We start from the raw sequence: 21,181 nt of genomic DNA on the forward strand, positions 1-21,181 counted from the left end.
ACCATCGATGCTGCAGGGCTTCACAAGTCACCAGAGAAAGTGAGAGCCATCGTTGATGCCCCTGCACCCGCCAATGTGAGTCAACTACGTTCGTTTCTAGGAATGATAAACTATTACGGATGGTTCATCCCAAACCTATCCTCCATCATGAATCCACTCAATGGACTTCTCTGCAAAGGCAAGAAGTGGAGTTGGACTACTGCTTGTGAGTCTGCGTTCCCGGAGGCAAAGCAGTTACTTGTCTCAAATAAGGTATTGACTCACTACGACCCTAAACAAGCCATCCGGCTCGCCTGCGATGCATCACCCTACGAAGGGGGGTCAGTCATTTCTCACGTCCTGCCCAGTGGCGAAGAAAGACCTATCGCATTCGCATAGAGACTGCCCTCCTTTCAGTCACCACTGCCCTCCAGTCTGCCAGAGCGGCTTCCAGGTCATCCGTCATCATTCTGCTGGACCTTTCTGCAGCGTTTGATACGGTTAACCACCAGATCCTGCTCTCCAGACTTTCTGAGATGGGCATCACTGGCACTGCACTCCAGTGGATCTCATCCTACCTGTCAGGAAGATCCTACCAGGTCTCCTGGGGAGGCAAACAGTCAGGCCCTCGCCAGCTCTCCACTGGTGTCCCACAGGGCTCTGTCCTTGGACCCCTCCTCTTCTCTCTGTACACCACCTCACTTGGACCAATCATCACCTCCCATGGCTTCTCCTACCACTGCTACGCTGACGACACGCAGCTGTACCTGTCGTTCCCCCCGACCGATCCGGGGATCTCAGCTAGGATTGAGGCCTGCCTCACAGACATCTCTGCCTGGATGACCGAGCACCACCTCCAGCTGAACCTCGCCAAAACAGAACTTCTCATCATCCCGGCTAAAGCCTCCATCTCCCAGGATCTCTCAATCACCCTGGTATCTGCGACGGTGACCCCTTCATCCTCTGCCAGGAACCTTGGGGTTACCATGGACGACGAGCTCTCCCTCACGGCCCACATACAGTTAGGTCCATAAATATTTGGACATTGACACAATTTTCATCATTTTGGCTCTGTATACCACCACAATGGATTTGAAATGAAACAATCAAGATGTACTTTAAGTGCAGACTTTCAGCTTTAATTTCAGGGTATTTACATCCAAATCAGGTGAACGGTGTAGGAATTACAACACATTTTATATGTGCCCCCCCCTTTTTAAGGGACCAAAAATAATTGGACAAACTACCATAATCATAAATCTAATTGTCACTTTTAATACTTGGTTGCAAATCCTTTGCAGTCAATGACAGCCTGAAGTCTGGAACCCATAGACATCACCAGACGCTGGGTTTCGTCCCTGGTGATGCTCTGCCAGGCCTCTACTGCAACTGTCTTCAGTTCCTGCTTGTTCTTGGGGCATTTTCCCTTCAGTTTTGTCTTTAGCAAGTGAAATGCATGCTCAATTGGATTTAGGTCAGGTGATTGACTTGGCCATTGCAGAACATTCCACTTCTTTGCCTTAAAAAACTCTGGTTGCTTTCGCAGTATGCTTCGGGTCATTGTCCATCTGCACTGTGAAGCGCCGTCCTATGAGTTCTGAAGCATTTGGCTGAATCTGAGCAGATAATATTGCCAGAAACACTTCAGAATTCATCCTACTGCTTTTGTCAGCAGTCACATCATCGATAAATACAAGGGAACCAGTTCCATTGGCAGCCATACATGCCCACGCCATAACACTACCTCCACCATGCTTCACTGATGAGGTGGTATGCTTTGGATCATGAGCAGTTCCTTCCCTTCTCCATACTCTTCTCTTCCCATCATTCTGGTACAAGTTGATCTTGGTCTCATCTGTCCATAGGATGTTGTTCCAGAACTGTACAGGCTCTTTTAGATGTTTTTTGGCAAACTCTAATCTGGTCTTCCTGTTTTTGAGACTCACCAATGGTTTACATCTTGTGGTGAACCCTCTGTATTTACTCTGGTGAAGTCTTCTCTTAATTTTTGACTTTGACACAGATACGCCTACCTCCTGGAGAGTGTTCTTGATCTGGCCAACTGTTGTGAAGGGGTTTTTCTTCACCAGGGAAAGAATTCTTCTGTCATCCACCACAGTTGTTTTCCGTGGTCTTCAGGGTCTTTTGGTGTTGCTGAGCTCACCAGTGCGTTCTTTCTTTTTAAGAATGTACCAAACAGTTGATTTGGCCACACCTAATGTTTTTGCTATCTCTCTGATAGGTTTGTTTTGATTTTTCAGCCTAACGATGGCTTGCTTCACTGATGGTGACAGCTCTTTGGACTTCATATTGAGAGTTGACAGCAACAGATTCCAAACACAAATACCATACTTGAAATGAACTCTAGACCTTTTATCTGCTCCTTGTCAATGAAATAACGAACTCCCATGAGGGAATAACATACACCTGGCCATGGAACAGCTGAGCAGCCAATTGTCCAATTACTTTTGGTCCCTTAAAAAGGGGGGGGGCCACATATAAAATGTATTGTAATTCCTACACCGTTCACCTGATTTGGATGTAAATACCCTGAAATTAAAGCTGAAAGTCTGCACTTAAAGCACATCTTGATTGTTTCATTTCAAATGTGGTGGTATACAGAGCCAAAATGATGAAAATTGTGTCAATGTCCAAATATTTATGGACCTAACTGTAGCTGCAGTCTCCCGGTCGTGTAGATTCACCCTCTACAACATCCGGAAGATCAGGAGATACCTGTCTGAGCACTCCACCCAGCTGCTAGTCCAAGCACTTGTCCTCTCTCTTGTCCTCTGAATGATAACTTTCTTAAATTAAATGAAGACAAAACCGAAGTCCTACTATGTGGCCCCAAATCCAAAAGAGAGATGCTTATTAAGAATCTTGGAGGCTTAACCCCCTGTCTTAAACCAGAGGTGACGAGTCTCGGTGTAATCCTGGACTGAATTTCAACTCTCACATTAATAAAGTGACCAAAACAGCTTTCTTTCACCTGAGGAATATAGCAAAGGTACGACCATTCATAAACCAAAATGATGCAGAGAAGTTAATTCATGCTTTTATATCCAGCCGGCTGGACTACTGTAACGCACTTTTCACTGGTCTTCCCAAGAAAACCACTGAAAGACTACAGCTCATTCAAAATTCTGCAGCTAGATTATTAACCAAAACTAAAAGGAGAGAACACATTAGTCCTGTCCTAGCTACTTTACACTGGCTCCCTGTTACCTTCAGAATTGACTTTAAGGTCCTTTTCCTCACATACAAAGCTCTACACGGACAAGGACCTAGCTACATTGCTAACTCCTTTATAAACTACACACCAGCTAGAACACTGCGATCATCAAATACAGGCCTATTAGAGGTCACCAGAAGCAGTCATAAGAAGATTGGTGATTCGGCCTTTGTCAATTACGCCCCAAAACTATGGAACAAATTACCCATAAATATTAGGGAAGCAAACACTCTAGAAATTTTTTAAAGACAGCTTAAAACCTACCTTTTTACCGAAGCATTTAAGTAATTTTATCTCAAAAGGGTTTTCCTACTTTTATTAGTTATATTATTGTAGAATCTTGGTTTAGTAAATTTGGGTAATTATTTGACTTGCTATTTTTACTTTGTCTAGGTCAGAGTTGGCAAACTCTGATAGCGTACAAGAACTCTGGTCGCGTGAAGTATTTAAACAAATATGTAAAACAATCTGTATTCTTGATCTGAGGCAAAGGATCCGTTAACAGAGAATACGGCCCATACTCTTGACCTGGGGAAAGGATCTGTTAACAGAGTGTATGGTTTTATATATACAGACCAGGGGTGAACCAAATGTATGTGTGTTACTTGTAATCCTACTTTTATTAGTTATTTTATTGTAGAATCTTGGTTTAGTAAATTTGGGTCATTATTTGACTTGCTATTTTTACTTTGTCTAGGTCAGAGTTGGCGAACTCTGATAGCGTACAAGAACTCTGGTCGCGTGAAGTATTTAAACAAATATGTAAAACAATCTGTATTCTTGATCTGAGGCAAAGGATCTGTTAACAGAGAATACGGCCCATACTCTTGACCTGGGGAAAGGATCTGTTAACAGAGTGTATGGTTTTATATATACAGACCAGGGGTGAACCAAATGTATATGTTACTTTTAAGATGCATGTTTAAAGTTGTTTTCTCTCTTGAACAGAGATCTTATTGGGATTTTTATTTTTGTTTGAATTGTTTATCACTTGTATTATTGTTTTTATTGATTTTATGTAAAGCACCTTGAGCTACAATTCTTGTATGAAATGTGCTATATAAATAAAGTCTTACTTACTTACTCTCCAAGTTGGACTATTGCAACTCGCTGCTCGCTGGTCTCCCAGCATGTGCAACCCGCCCTCTTCAGAGGATTCAGAACGCAGCGGCCCGCCTGGTCTACAATCTACCCAGACGCTCCCATGTTACCCCGCTCCTCATCTCTCTCCACTGGCTACCTATCATGGCCCGTATCAGATTCAAAACCCTGGTACTGACCTTCCGAGCAGTGAACGGGACTGCACCCGTCTACATCAAGTCTCTCTTGCAGCCTTACACCCCCACCCGTCACCTACGGTCTTCTTCAGACAACCGCCTGGTGGTCCCACCGCTCAAGACCGCCCGGTCCCAACACAAGCTCTTCTACTGTCTGGCCCCCCAGTGGTGGAATCAACTCCCCACCTCCATCAGAGACACTGACTGTCTCTCCACCTTCAAGAAAAGGCTCACGACGCACTTGTTCCGGGAGTACAACAGTACTTAGGAATGGTTCGCTTGACCCGATGTTAGTTTCCTCAAGGATCACAATGACTCTTGCTTAGAGACTTGTTGCTCTTGTGGTTAGTGGTAACTGATTAAAATTTTTGTACTCGCTGTGATATTGTTTTTATTATTGTTGCTTGCTTTTTGTGTGCTTCATGTTTTGGCTACTCGCAATGTTTTTGTGGCTATCTTGTTGTTATGATCAGTGACCTATGCACTTTGTAAAGCTCTCTCTTGGAAGTCGCTTTGGATTAAAGCGTCTGCTAAATGAATAAATGTAAATGTAAATCCAGAACTCTCAGCAAGGCAGAGCAGAATTATGCCAGATCGAAAGGGAGGCCTTTGGCATAGTCTTCGGAGTACGGAAGTTCCACCAGTAACTTTATGGTAGGAAATTCATGCCACTCAACGACCATCGTCCTCTGACTACGATCTTGAGTTCTCAAAAGAGTGTTCCTTCTATGGTGGCATCCAGAATTCAGCAATGGGCGCTCATCCTGTCAGCCCACAAATTCTCCATCAAGTACAAGAAAACTGAGTTCCGTGCTAATGCAGATAGACTTTCACGACTGCCACTCGAAGTGAAACATGGAAACAAAGTCGACACTGTGGATGTATTATACATCCGCCAGATGGAAACACTGCCCGTCAGCAACAGGGAGATACGACGAGACACCATGGCTGACCCCACAATGTCTACTGTCTTGGACATGGTAACAACGGGACGCTTACTAGCAGAAAAACACACCAGAAGTGAGCTGTCACCGTTCCTGAGCCGACACAACAAGCTCACTGTCCAGCAAGGATGTCTGATGTGGAGCATTCGGGTGATTGTACCTCCGAAGCTCCGCCCCCGTGTGTTGGCAGAGCTACACGTCGCACACCCTGGTATGGTAAGAATGAAGAGTTTCGCTTGCAGTTATGTAAGGTAGCCCAGCATTGATGCCCAGATTGAGCTTCAGTCACAGTCCTGCCACTCCTGCCAGCGGGTACAGAAAGCCCAATGCCTCTTGCCTCTCCACCCCTGGATATGGCCCGCTAGCCCATGGGAAAGAATTCACATTGACTTTGCTGGCCCGTTCGAGGGTCACATGTTCATGGTCACTGTAGATGCTCATTCTAAGTGGCCAGAGGTTCACATCATGGACAGTACAACCTCTAGCAAGACTATCCAAGTACTGAGGGGCCTTTTCAGTCGCCATGGCATTCCGCACATCCTTGTCAGTGACAACGGTCCTCAGTTCTGTTCAGAGGACTTTGCCACATTTCTGAGATCGAACGGAGTGAAACACATTAATTAATGGAATCCCTCCACTAATGGGCTCGCCGAGCGTTTCGTTCAGACATTCAAGCACTTTCTTATGGCATCTAGAGGAAGCATCCCAGTTCAGCAGCGATTGGACACATTCCTGTTGACAAACCAGAACACCCCACACGCCATGACTAAAGAGTCACCGGCTATGCTGTTTCTCAACTGCAAGCTACGCTCTCGACTGGACTTCATCAAGCCCAGTGTAGCTAGTGCGGAGTGACATACACAAGACTCTCAACAGATACGTTGGCAGGCGCACTCCAGACAGTTCGCTGTGGGTGACACTGTCCTTGTTTGCGATTACCGGAAGGGAGAGAAGTGGATGCCGGGAGTCCTGACGTCTCAAACAGGACCAGTTTCATACAGTGTCAGTGTAGAAGCAGAAGTGGGGAAACGCCACACTGACCAGATGTTGACACGTAAGACACATCTAGACCAGGAGGCACAATTGGACACTCCTTCCACAACAGGCCGCAGTACACTTCAACCCGAACAGGAGGAAACGGAAGCTACTGTGATAGCGGAACCATGCTCAGCACGTCACCAGGGAGAGTTCTCACATGCTCCCGTAGTAGAGACTAAGCGCTATCCTTCAAGGATCCCTAAAGCACCTGACCGTTATAAGGCAACATAGAGACTTTCAAACAATAACACAAGTTGCCTTCAAAGAGACTGTTCTGTAGTTTATAGATTAACCGGTGCTAATGCAAAGTAATGTTATTGAGAGACCTTAATTATTTAAACAACCCTATTATGTTGGGAGGAAATGTTATGTAGACAATTGATAGTGTCAATCGCATGTTTTGTGATTCCAATGCATTAGGTGGCGCTCTACTGCACCGGTTCATGGCATTGTTACTATTTCTTCTACTGGCTAGTAAAAGCAGAGTTAAAATAGCTACCCATGTCTCTACCTGCGTTCTTGTGTCACTCAGTTAATCACTAGTGTATCATTATATTATATAACAAACATAACATTATGGGTTAGACTGCAGTTGGTCTATAGTAGCCCAACACTATCAACATTTTATAGTCGGCTGACAAGATTGCGCTGTTGTCCCCAGTCAGAAATATAAACACACAGGGACATCATAAACATTCAATGGTCTAATTTGAGCCAGTTATACTGGCAAAACATGTTATGTTCTTCATTAATTGTCAGGACACGGTCCAAGTATTGCAAAAATAAGACCCATGTGTGATATGTTTGGAAATTCTAGGCTATGGGCTTACTTGATGTTAGTCTACATGTGGTAACCATGTGCTTTAACCAAATGCTTTTTTTATGACAAGACAGGCAGTGTAGCCTATAATAGACAGTGGATAATATCATACTGGTTGAGAATTTGTGTATTTTGGTTTCATGTAGGCTATTACTGTAAAATTGGGAAACTACAGTTTCAAGTATGGATGGCGGGTTAAGCAAGGGCAGTAGCACAATTTAGAATAGCCTACGTTTTGTTCCCTTTACATCTACGGACTTAATAGAATAAGGCTAATCTCGGGTATTGCATCGTGCACAGTTCCATTCTGATAGGTCTACTTACAGCTCAAGAGCACATTTCATTTATCTTATTGTTACACTCACGCACTCCTTGTAAAAAATATTGGCATTCATTGCAGCCAGATTTTAAGAGGTGGTAAAATGCCCATTTACTCATTTATACCTCTCGATATTTCAGAAATGCTATTGCAAGATATTTTATTGAGTGGTATGTCATAATGTTAGGCAGGAATTAGAAAAGGGGGAATTTGATTGTGAAGGAGGAAGTTGTGTGTAAAGAGAGTGGATACAATAAAGTGTGGCCGGCCAAATCGAGGAGTCACGGAGCCCTGTAGTCTCTCTGTGTTTCTAACTATTATAAATTATAAGCCTTCAAGAACGATCGGTAACACTATGTGAATCCAATGATCATACAAGGCCGTCATCACCTTTTATTAGGCCTACCTTCTTATATTCCTAAATGGTTCAGCCTACCATTTGCAAAATAGTTGCAAACTATCATATAATATGATTGGTTTCGCTCATGTGTCAATATGCAAAATGTATTTATTAGTTATGTTTATCCACTTTACAAAACATATTAGCATTTTACGATTACAATTATTTCTTCCACTATGTCATGACATAAGAATTGCGTTTAGCAGTCAACACACAAACGCCCATGTGAAGCTAATGCACTTCATAGAGTTCACTAAAATAGTTGTCATCATTTAGCACATGATTATAGTCCATATATAAACTATACATATTTTACTATTCCATATCTTATTTAGGCTATATAATCTTTGTCTGAATGACAGACTTGTGCACATTGGCGGTCCTAGCACATTTGGCACCCCGGGCAAGGTTTTCCCCTACTTGTGATATACACACATATTTAGGAAAAGTCAAGAAAGCAAGGTCCTGGAATTTGATCAAGTGCAAGGATAAAACATTTTATATCTTCACTGGGGTCTAATGACCTCTGCTCTGCACTTCTACTGTTAATGTAATTAAGTATTTAGATCATGTAGTTTGGACATGTTTGGACATGTTTATGTATGTGTGATAGAGGAGGCGTGGCTTTAGACACACCTCCAAAGCGAGGGATGGCTCTATGCTTTCAATGCTAGCTTGCTAACTGCTAACCTCTTGAATTACACATAATAGCTTTAATAAAAACACCCATAAAAATCAAAAGTACCTAGTTGGCCCACTGCTCTAATTGTTTCTTATTATGAAGTGCATGTGAAAGCACAAAGAATGTTTTGAAGGAAAATGTTTGTAATAGGGGTCGACCACGCCGATGATCTGAGCCGTTATTAAGCATTTTTATGGTTATCGGTCATTTTCAAAACCGATTTGCCGATAAAGTGGTTTAAATTTACTTCTTTAAGTTTTACAAAATGTTTACAGAATGCTGGTGGATGCTCCCTGAACTTATTAGGGTTCCTCCGGTAGGAGGAAACCTATTGTTTTTGTTAGTATTCTTATTCTTATTTTTCTCCGCTAAATGGCCCAATAGCTCAAAAAGTCCTTGACACGATTTTTTCTAATTTGGCCCAATGATACAACAGGTCACTCACTACTCCCAGACCGCTAATGGCCCATGTACGCCCATAGGTGGCGCTATAAGCCACGCCCAAAGTGTACGTGATTTCCCCAGCGCCCCATTATTCCAAAATGCCTGAAAATTGGTATACATGCCTTATTTCTCATGGGGAGCAACAAAGCCTCAAGAACCCATAAGGTCCGCCATGATAGATTTTGCTGTACTGTCAACATTTGGTACAACCTTCAAAACCCTTCTTCTCATGAACCATAGATCCAATCAACTTGAAAATTGTTACAGATTTGTAGAACACATGTCTTTCTATAGGGTTAAATTGAATAAGGAATGCAATACAAAATGGCTGAAAGAAGTGTATTTATGTAAATGTCCACATTGCCACAATATCTTTGTGTTAATAAATCAAATATAATTTTGACTGATGGTTTTTCAAACCTTTGTGCCTTCAAGATGACATCATTCTGAAGTACCACACGCAATTTCACCTTGATATGTCAATATATAATTTAATTCAATTGAATTGCTCCATAGCGCACATGCTCCAAATTCTCAGACTCATCCTGCCACTTGACACTAGGATGACCACCTGTCGCGCTTTGCGTTGTGTCACACAGCATTATCACCCCATGCCCCGCACGTCACATATTGAAAATGCTGTGCGATACAGCGCAAAGCGGGACAGGTGGTCACCCTACTTGACACAAGCGCGAGCATGGCGATACACACACACATGCTTTCTGAAAATTGTGTGCTGACCAAGCCCCCACCCTCGGTTTTTAGTTCCTGTTTCATTTTGCTTCCAATCGCAGCTCGCCATTACAAATATAAATTCTTTTTCGGGGGCCATTGTTGTTTTCAACTGGAATCGCCTGATAGCCGTGTTGGAGGCAGCCACGTTCGGTAAGTCATGTCACCTGTTTTTACACATTTTAAGATAGAATCAATGATTGGGTTCGTGAAAGTACACTACTCTTCAATGATGGTGAAGGTTTGAGCACTTTTAGACCTTTTAGATTGTGAGTTTGAAGTGACGGAAAACCGAACTCGAAAAGTAGCTAGCTTTTCCCCTTTGTGTTTATAATTAGTGAATCATTTTGCATCTCGGCAAATTCTAGGGCAGCCTTTCGGAGAAAAAGCGATTCCCCACAGACCTGTAGGCTCAGAATTTTGATTTGGGTCGTGAAAGTCTTTGTAATTGGAGTGAGTTCGGACGCCAGGGAGACCGCATAGGCTTAGGCGGCAGCCATGTTTTGGTTGCATCATGTTCACCATTTTATTTACAGTTCGATAAATTCTACCCCCGAAAAGGGCAGGGCAGCCTCAAGAGATGTGGGAATTGTGCTTTTAGCCAGATGGTCCTATTATTTTTGTGATTTGTGGAAAAGCAATTTGAGTGAGTGCATTGTTTTGACGTTAGCCTCAGAGTTACCCTTACAAAAAAGAAGTATATTAAAGTATACTGTATACTAAAATATGGATAGTACACTTTTAGTTCACTTTTGATATTCTTTTAAGAAGTATGCTTAGAAAATAGTTCATTTTTGATATACTTTTAAGAAGTATACTTAGAAAATAGTTCACTTTTGATATACTTTTAAGTATGCTTTGAAAATAGTTCACTTTTGATATACTTTTAAGGAGTATACTTAGAAAATAATTCACTTTTGATATACTTTTAAGTATGCTTTGAAAATAGTTCACTTTTGTAAGAAGTATACTTAGAAAATAGTTCACTTTTGATGTACTTTTAAGAAGTATGCTTATAAAATAATTCACTTTTGATATACTTTTAAGTATGCTTATAAAATAATTCACTTTTGATATACTTTTAAGTATGCTTTGAAAATAGTTCACTTTTGTAAGAAGTATACTTAGAAAATAGTTCACTTTTGATGTACTTTTAAGTATGCTTTGAAAATAGTTCACTTTTGATATACTTTTAAGAAGTATGCTTAGAAACAGAAAATGGTATACATTTCTTCTGGAGTAGGATGTACGTTTTCTATTATTATACAGCAAAAACAGTCAAAAATAATTTAAAAGTACATTACAGGTTAGATCCATCTCATTCTAATTATTGATGTCTATGAAAATCTATTATGCATTGCACATTGAATCTTTTTTGGTACTGAAGCTGTAACCTTAATTACTGCCAAAACATTCTGAAGCCCTACAATCTTATACTAATAATTATCAATTGGAGTATTAATGGAAAAAACGAAAAAGCTCCTTGAGAAAGAAGCAGACAGAAGGGTTGCATTATGCATTTGAAGGTTATACTGTCAATCTGACTGAAGAACGAAATAACGACGTGCAAAAATGAAGATAGCGTGGCTCATTGGCTGGTCAATTCCCATGATGAAAGGCGGTAAATAGTGTTAAAATGTGCTGATAAATTTGCCGTTTGTTCGAAATACAAATTTAACTTCATCAATTTAGTTTTTTAAATGTGTCTGCTTAGAATGTAGTGTTTTGTTGCGTAGTCATTGTTGTGGTGGTTTACCATTGTAACCATGAGTTAAATGACTATTACGTTTCATAAGAAGAGCTGGATTCTTTTAACGCTTGCGCAGTGAATAGCTTCTTTCAGCTAAGAATCTGCAGTGTAACTTTGCAAGGGTCCCCGTTCTTGCTAAGTGACTTATAATCTGAGGCGTTTGAGGGGCTCAAAACATTATAATATATTAGTAAGTAATAGTAAAATTACATTTATTAAGTTTACTTCTTGAAGTACTTACATTAATTGAAAGTGCACATGAAAGTATTGCAAAGTATACTTTGAGGCTCTTTAGGAAGTATACTTCATGAACTGAAAGTGCACTACACAGGTTACTTTAGAGTATTCCAATGTATACTTTTAAGTCCTTTAGGAAGTATACTTTACGAACTGAAAGTGCACTACACAGGCTACTTTAGAGTATTCCAAAGTATACTTTGAAGTACTTAAGGAAGTATACTTGATGAACTGAAAGTGCACTACACAGGCTACTTTACAGTATTCAAAAGTAAACCTTGAAATACACCATAAGTGTACTTTAAAGTGTACTAAATGACCTAAAAAGTGGGCCAATTCAGTTTACTTAGTACAAAAATAGTATATAAATAAGTACAAAAATAGTATATAAATAAGTACAAAAATAGTATATAAATAAGTACACTGCTAGTATACTTTAAGTAACATGATAATAGTATACTTCTTTTTTGTAAGGGTAGACTTGGTTCGCTCACTGGCAGTGACTGTATTTCACTCAATTCTACTCCAAAAACGTCAGGGAGGACTGCTTTTTGTAGACAATAGCCTGCTGAAGATAGCCAGTATAGGATTTTTCAAAGCAATCCTGTTTCCTTCGTCATTTGCCTGAGAAAGCGACCTACGTTAGCCAGGCTAGTTTCACTCAGTCAGCCTATTTAAAGGTCTCTGGCAGTCAGAATCACTGATTACAGGCAAAGGTCGAGCTGGTCTTTGGTCAGATGTGTATATTGACCAGTTTAGAGCTAAATACTCTTGCCAGAGCCAGGAATCGAACCTGTGTTTTGAGTGACTTTGCATGGGTCTCCATCAGGTCAACACATTTGGATTCAAGTTCAAGTAATGCCACTGCATTTCACAGTCAAAAATGAAGTCTGTATCAAGTGTAGATGGGAAAAGCTTCATTTTTCACAACTGACATGGACCCTTTCTTCACTTTGACAGGTCTGGAGGGTCATGCAGAGGCCTGCTCAACAGAGTGCAACAGAGGATGCTGAGAGCAACACAGACTCCTTGCTGGACTACCCCTCTTTAGCTGGACAGCTTCTCTTCAGCTCTGACCCCAGGACAGCTTCATCCAGCTGGCCTGCCCTGCCTGCCCTGCCTGCACGTGCTCCAGAGACAGACAGTCACCCCACAGACTACTGTGTCTACTGGCTCTGCAGATTGCTTTTTTGAGGACATTGATGAAAAAGGACAAACCAACATTTTCTACCTTGATGAAAGTCTGAATGTTTAATCCTTTCCATGTCCCAGCATGCCAAGCTTCTGACTTTGAGTGTCTTAAGTGATGAAATCAGTTCAAGTGATAGACTTTTGACCTGAATCCAATGATTATTCATCTGAATGAAAAACACTCAAGAGAATTAGTGCTTCTTGGATGATTTGTGCTCCACATCAGTACATCTCACACATTTGCCTTTGTTTCCATGGGATTCATGGAATTGCTACTTTCTGCTCCACCATTTCCACCGTAATGTAATAAAAAATATAATTTAGGACAGCAATTACATTTTGTGTTATCCTTTCGCATTACACACATTTAGTCAATGTTCTTAAACTCAACCGATTATTGTCATTTTACCATACTGTTCATATTGAACAGACATCAGTGTTTACTTGGAAAGATTACTGTATATTTCCACTTTTGAATTGTATTTCCATCATAAGTTTGGTCTTTAATTTCATTTGGAAGTGGTATTAAAAGGTCTTAAAAAGTCTTACATTTAACTTGTTTATACCCGCAGACACCCTGTGAAGCCCCCACCCCCACTCCAGAGACAGTTGGTGACAGAGAGGTGCAGACATTAAGTTAACCCTTGTGCTGCCTTCGGGTCACATGACCCAAAGGTTCATAACAAACCATCGTTGTGTTTAGCCAATGTTACCCAATACAAAAACAAATAAAAATATTTTTCATTTAACCTTTGCAATGTGGGCGGTCTGAGACAGCCCAACGGTTAAAAGAAAATGCTTCACTTTGTTTTTGTATGCAGTAAAGTTGTCGCAATACGACGGTGGGTCACAATGACTGATGGGTCAGAATGACCCGAAGATAACACAAGGGTTAAACATAGTCATGCCTTAAGAGTAGAGTAAAAAATAGAGACTAAATGTATAAATGGATGCTGAAACTCAGTGCTTCGAGTTGGTGCATGTCAGTTTAGGCAAAGCCTTTTAAACCTCTAGGTTTAAAAAGAATTTAGATTTGATTGAAACTCTTTTATACATTTATAGTTGGATTTGACATTTAACAGACATTTAATTCATTTAGCAAGTTTTTTAACTCAAACAACCATAACACAGTACAAATGGTATACAAAGCTGCAGTCAGATTTGGCGAAATTGTTAGCTTGGATGTTATCTTTACATATAGATGAGGTCTTGATGATGATGCGCACGCAGCTTCAAGGCAGAAAGACGTTCCATTTCACTTTTACTGTACCCTACACTTTTAATGTTCGCGCCATCCCCCCCTTTCTGAATAAAGTTCGACTGATCTGATTTGTTGATTTCCGTTGCTATGAAAACCAGTTTAGCCAAGCTAACTAACATTGTTTTAGCTAGCTTGCATTACCATTTAATCGCTAACAAAACATTAGTAAAAATAGCTTGCTAATCGGGCAGAACTTGTTAATGCAGGAGACTCCGAGACCTTAGCGCGTCACTAGCATCTCGTCATATCACGCAGTCGGAGCACAAGTAGATAATCAGCGCCAGCGCTCTTGGGTACCCAGCATGCAGTGCGGCATGTCAAAAAACACTTGTGGAAAATAGCGGGGGAGCTATCCGTCCACTGCAAACACGTATCATATTCTCATGTAGGTTAGTGCATGACATGTGCACCAGCAGATACTATTTTAAAAGAAATTCCTGCATTAAAATAATGTATCATGACAGTTTATATGATTTGGTCATTTATTATCAAACTAGCATTTAATTATCACGGCAAACAATTACACTGCACTAAACTGTAAGTGTAAATGTAAAGTGAAAATAACAAAACCAGTCAGTATGATGACTTGAGCGAATATCATTCACGTCTTACTAAAACAGTGGCCACGCGAAAGGGAATGAGGAAACTGTTTCCTCTACTAAAAAATACAATGCGGGTCACATGAAAAAATGATCCAAAGACTCGTAGAAAGACCGAGTCGGGAAATGAACGAATTGTTCCCTCTAGCGTTTCCTCTTGCTACAACTACAGAGCCTATGCAGGTCACGTGGAAAATTATCCAAAGACTCGTACCCGAAGACCGAGTCGGGAAATGAACGAATCATTTCTGTTTACTTGGACGAGCCTTTGCAACAGTCCCGATGCACGGCCACGAGAAAATGAACGAATCACTCTTTGAGAGGACTCGTTACTCGCGAGTCCTTGTAAGGATTCGTTCAAAATGAACGAATCGTTCACGAACGACACATCACTACTCGCAAGGAGCTGATTGTAGGCTATGGCCTAGCCAATTTGCCAACGAGGTTATTCTTGATTGTGGATTGACTGAGGTTATGGAAAGAGGTCTACTAAGAGAGTCAATAGCTGTGGTTTTCAAGTGATCTTTGAGAAAGTTTGGAAACAGAGTTGTGGTTAATATGTTTTGATTGTGGGAGGCAATTTTTGGACTGCATCTAAACCTCATGCGGCTGCTGCAGCATTTCTCCTTTGGCGTGACCTGCGCTGGGAGAAAGGGAAATAGCATGGATGGGGATAGTGTGCGGGCCAGGCAGATGTGTCTTTATATAGGATGAAATGGAATGAGAAATGCAGTACAAAATGTCTGAAAGGGGTGTATTTATGTAAATGTCCACATTGCCTCAATATCTTTGTGTCAATAAATCAAATATAATTTTGACTGATGGTTTTTCAAACCTTATTGGCTTCAAGGTGACATAATTCTGATGTACCATGTGCAATTTTATGCAATTTTATGCAATTTTACCTTGAAATGTCAACCATTTCTTAACCTTTGTCCCAAAGCTGACCAAAGCTAATACTCTGCCCTTTCTACTCATACAATCTCAACAGTTGTTGTGTATCAGAGAGGATAGAGAGACTGACTTTGTAACCTTATGCTCATGAGTTCAAATCCCCATTCAGCCTATTGTTGTTGGCCAAACATGAAGTAGTTTTGCCCTCTTGTTGTCCAACTCTCCATCTTCAACAGTGTACATGTTTATAATATTTTCCCATTTTGCGGAGGAACCCGCATCGGTGCTTGCAGCTATATTTATTATGATTATGAATAATATTAATGTTGTTATTATTAACAGTTCTCAGAATTAAAGATATGGTTAAAATAATTTAAAGAGAGTATTTGTCAGAGGCCTTTTTATTCTTAATTTTGACATTAATTTTCATTTTTAAACTAAACATATATATATATATATCGGTTCAAAATATCAGTTATCAGTCTACTTGATCTGTAATAATCGGTATCGGCATCGGTCCTGAAAAACGCATATCGGTCGACCCCTAATTTGAACTATGTTTTGAAATATGTACATTTGAAACACTTTAGAAAACGAATTTAAAGTAGGAGTAAAGCTTAATTTAAGAATCATTTTATTACATCATAACCTAATCAATACCATGTACTGGAGGTTCTTTAACAAAAACACATAACCAATGAACTATTTAAAATATTGACCATTTATAGAAAGTATTCATTTAACTGACACTTAAAAATACACAGTTCACAAAACACAAATAATTCACAAGTACACAATTAACTGCTCTTCAGTCATCTGTAAAATAAACTACTACTACTACTACTACTACTACAATAAACCGTAGTGTAATACATTATATTAAATGTGACTTAACCCTTTTGTTATCTTCGGGTCATTCTGACCCATCAGTCATTGTGACCCACCGTCGTATTGCGACAAATTTACCTCATACAAAAACAAAGTGAAGCATTTTCTTTTAACTGTCGGGCTGTCTCAGACCCCCCACATTGGAATGGTTAAAAGAAAATTATTTGTATTTGTTTTTATATTGGGTAAAATTGGGTAAACACAACGATGGTTTGTTATGAACCTTTGGGTCATGTGACCCGAAGGCAGCACGAGGGTTAAGCATTACTTAAGTATTAGTGAGTGAATCGATGAGTCAGTGAGTCACTTAGCTGACCTGTTTGGAGTCAAGGGTCATCAGGTTGAGACTGTTAGTGGAGATGTTGAGGTTGATGCTCATGCCAGAAAACTGCAGGTTGCTCTTTCCTAGGATATTGGACAGCACTTTGGATGGCGGCTGGGGAGCGTGGGCAGAGACAAGGTTAGAGTTATAAGTGGAGCAGAGATGTAGGGCAGGGATAGTGGCAAGGATCAGTGGTGTAGGATATGGGCAGGGTCAGAGGTGCACAGTAGGGTATGGGCAGAGGTAAGGGTATGGGTAAGGTCAGAGGTAGGGGTGTAGGGCAAGGGTAGGGTCAGAGCTATAGGATATGGGGCAGAGATAGGGGTATAGGGTATGGGAAGAGGTAGGGGTGTAGGGTATGGGTAGGGTAAGGGATGTAGGGTATTGGCGGGGGCAGAGGTGTACGGTGTGGGCAGGGACAGAGAGAAAAGAGTGCATAGAAATTATGCAATTAACACTGGAACTGTGAGTATACTGAAAATGAGTTGAACTATTAAGATTTAAAGAATCAACTCAAATCCATGGCATCCGTAAAAAATGTTAATCCCACTCATTGGTTATTACAATTACACATGTCACCTAACCATTTTATTTTCTTCTCTCCCTGAGGGTGTTAATAGAGATCAAAATCTTCACAAACCATGGTCCAACACAAAATCATCAAACAGAGGCTTCTCTCAATCCAGACCTCCACATCCCTATCCAGATCTTTATTTTTTTCTGTCTCTCTCTTTCTCTCTCTGTCTGATTAGCTATATTCTGCACTACATGAGTCACTGAGCGTGCAGTGTGAATCGTGGGCTGAAGCTACGCCTACGCTCACACAGTCCTACACCTCTCTCCCTCCCTCACTTCCTCTCAATTTTTCTCTCTTGCTGAAAGGACACACTCTTTCTCTTATCCTTTATTTATTTATTATTATTAATTTTTTTACTTCTCGCACACATTCTCTTCCTTCTATATAATGAGTGATTTAAAAAAAAATAGTGATTCTTTCTGTCTCTCATTCTGACTATCTCATCCTCTACTTCTGTTTAGGCATCTCTCTCACACTTGCATTCACCCCCCCCCCCCCCCCCCGTATTAGGTACCCCCCACCCTACCCACAACCCCCCTTTTATCAGAGATGTGTCATGGGTACCTTTCTCTTGCGCAGCGCTCCTTTGGTTCCAGGAACCGCCTCACACACCAGACTGATGGCCTCCCTGGGGGGGTGGGGTAGGGGAGGGGCTCAGAACAGCCACCACAGCCATTGCACATACTATACCTACAGACCGTCTTGGGCAGGTTAAAATAAGAGCTAGGGATATTACAGAATGGGTGTACTCTGCCCTTGACTTTCTGCCTCAGATGAGCATCATTCCTTGTGCATAGCAACAGCCTGGAGAAGGACGGTGGGAGTAGTAGGCCGAGACTCGTGGATGGCGACAGAGAAAAACGTGCAGCTATATAGCAACAGCAACACAGTATGGCGTGTTATCAATAAAGGGGAAATATCCAGGGTGAGTCTTTATGTTCAGGTCAGGAAATAACATGAAAATATAATCCATATTTTGGAGTGGGAAGGGGTATCCCCCCACAGCACAGTTACTCTTGTTCCGTAAAACAGACAATTCTTTTTTCAACACTGTCTTCCTTAGGTGAAGTAAACATCAACTGTCACTGTCTAATAATAGCACAAGAGGTGAGACCCAACTCTCTCTATGGTCAATGAACTCTAGTGCTGTGTGGTCCAGGGCTAATGTTAACGCCGCTGACTCCAGGAAGCCAAGTGGAAAACTGAATGTGACACACACATACTCACAGACGCACTCTGCCTCTCAGGCTCTTCCACATCAGCCTGTTACCCAATAAATAACCACAGTAGAACTGGACAGCTTCATATAATTAATTGTCTAAACATACAGAAAAGGCAAGCTTACCTTGTTATTTGTGATCTTGTGTTGAAATCCAAGGATCTCATTGATCGAAGGACTTCAATGCAACCCAAATACTAAAAGAAGAAAATTGCTAACAGTTAGATCACAAATGTCCACTGGTGAAGAAATTGCCTAGTGTCTACACGGCATGGCATCAATCCGGAAGTTGGCCATTTCTAAGATATTTTCCATAAACAATGCAACTGAATATGAGGAGTGGAAGTAAAAAAAAAAAATGAAGGTTATGAAAATGCATGTGAATTGAAAATGGTGGTGATGAAAATGATCAAAATATTTTATTTTATTTTCCCCTGTACTTGATTCATCACTAACAACACAAAATTGCCATTTATCATTGAAGACAAGTCGCCTCAAGGATGGAAGCAAAAAACATGAATTGATCAACACAGTGTCCGTGATGCAGCTGATGACGACAGTTAGTTCTCAGTGGTTTTGATACCTACATTTTTTTGATCACAATTAAAATTCTCAAAAGTACTTGTTCAACATTCACATCATCTAGTCACGCATGCAGATAATAAAGCAATTTATCATTCTTTTAAACAAATTGCCAATGCTCTGGTACATTCATGCAAATGATTATGTAGCCTACAATTGTATGCAGCATGACAGTTGATGATGTCATGTTGATCCAAATGTATTATATTTGCTCTCTGTTAAATTGTCTTTCCCTCACAATCATCTATACATTTAGTTCATTACATAAGTCATTACATGTATAAAGGTTGAGCCAGTTGTCATAATTGTAGGCATAATTCACCATACAGCGCTGCATGTACAGTTATGCCTAAGAGGTGTTTGCTATTAACATTTGTATTTTGTTCCATTGTGCTATGCAATGCAGTAAAAACTATTGTATTTTCTGTATCGCATTCACATACTGTAAGACCCCAATAACAAACTGAAGAGGCTAAATTTGTAAAAACATTGTTCCTGTCGTATGCCCGTTTGCGCAGTTGATTCGGTGGCACACAGACAAACACAGAGATTCCGGCAATTATAGATCTATCTATGGACTGGACTTTGGCTGCAGAGAGGATTCACTGTAGTACTGGGTCGTTCATGAATGATATGTTATTTTTGAACAAATCTTTAAAGTGAACTGAATCCTCCCCCAAAAAGATTTGTTTGTTGGAGTCTCTGCCTAATTATGCTTTTGGCGGATTGAAGGAATTAAAAGAAAGTAGGAAGCAGTTTAAAACAGTTTCCGCCAGTTCTTCAGGTTTGTTTGTTCAGAACAAGAACAACCAGATGTTGTTCGCGAAGGTGAATCACTGATTCTCGCTCGCAAATAGGAATGAGAGAATCACTGGATCTCGTTCGCAAACAAGAGAATCTTCAGAATGTCGTTTGCGAATCAGTGAACAAATCTTTTTGGTGAAAAGAATCAAAAGATTTGAGTCTCCTACAGGAATGAAAACGCCCATCGCTTATTCGTTGAACAAATCCACTGTATAACCTGTATCCACCTTCTGTATAAAGGAAGGAATATCTGTACACAGGCCTGGTCAAAATTATTGGCACCCCTGAACTTTAAGTACAAAATATCTTAAAATAAATGCAAAAAAACGATTTTGTATAACCATAATATTTTTATAAGATGTCGAAGGTTACTGAACAAAAGTAAAGTAAAGACAAACAATAAACACTTCCAATAGTGAAATAATACATGGGTATTATTGGAAATAATACATGGGCATTATGTGTCTGGACACAATTATTGCCACCCCTCACTGATATTTGGTTGCAGAACCTGGTCTGGAGACTGACTAGGCCACTCCAGGACCTTAATGTGCTTCTTCTTGAGCCACTCCTTTGTTGTCTTGGCCATGTGTTTTGGGTCATTGTCATGCTGGAATACCGATCCACGACCCATTTTCAATGACCTGGCTGACGGAAGGAGGTTCTCACCCAAGATTTGACGGTACATGGCCCTGTGCATCGTCCCTTTGATGCGGTGAAGTTGTCCTGTCCCCTTAACCCTTGTGTTATCTTCGGGTCATTCTGACCCATCAGTCATTGTGACCCACCGTCGTATTGCGACAAATTTACCTCATACAAAAACAAAGTGAAGCATTTTCTTTTAACTGTCGGGCTGTCTCAGACCCCCCACATTGGAATGGTTAAAAGAAAATTATTTTTATTTGTTTTTGTATTGGGTAAAATTGGGTAAACACAACAATGGTTCGTTATGAACCTTTGGGTCATGTGACCCGAAGGCAGCACGAG

General features: G+C 40.7%; 1 protein-coding gene across 2 annotated transcripts in view; it reads right to left on the minus strand.

Moving 5' to 3' along the window:
* shc3 (SHC (Src homology 2 domain containing) transforming protein 3) overlaps positions 1-21,181 on the minus strand; it is a 66,744-nt gene that overhangs the window by 17,826 nt on the left and 27,737 nt on the right. For both annotated transcript variants that reach the window (XM_062484461.1, XM_062484463.1), the window contains exons 2-4: positions 18,935-19,005; positions 18,154-18,217; positions 17,007-17,126 (exon numbers count right to left, since the gene is read on the minus strand). In XM_062484461.1, coding sequence (XP_062340445.1) covers positions 17,007-17,126; positions 18,154-18,217; positions 18,935-19,005 — 255 coding nt within the window. The remainder of the gene's footprint in view (positions 1-17,006; positions 17,127-18,153; positions 18,218-18,934; positions 19,006-21,181) is intronic.

Source organism: Osmerus eperlanus, chromosome 18, assembly GCF_963692335.1.
Source record: "Osmerus eperlanus chromosome 18, fOsmEpe2.1, whole genome shotgun sequence".
Lineage (NCBI taxonomy): Eukaryota > Metazoa > Chordata > Actinopteri > Osmeriformes > Osmeridae > Osmerus > Osmerus eperlanus.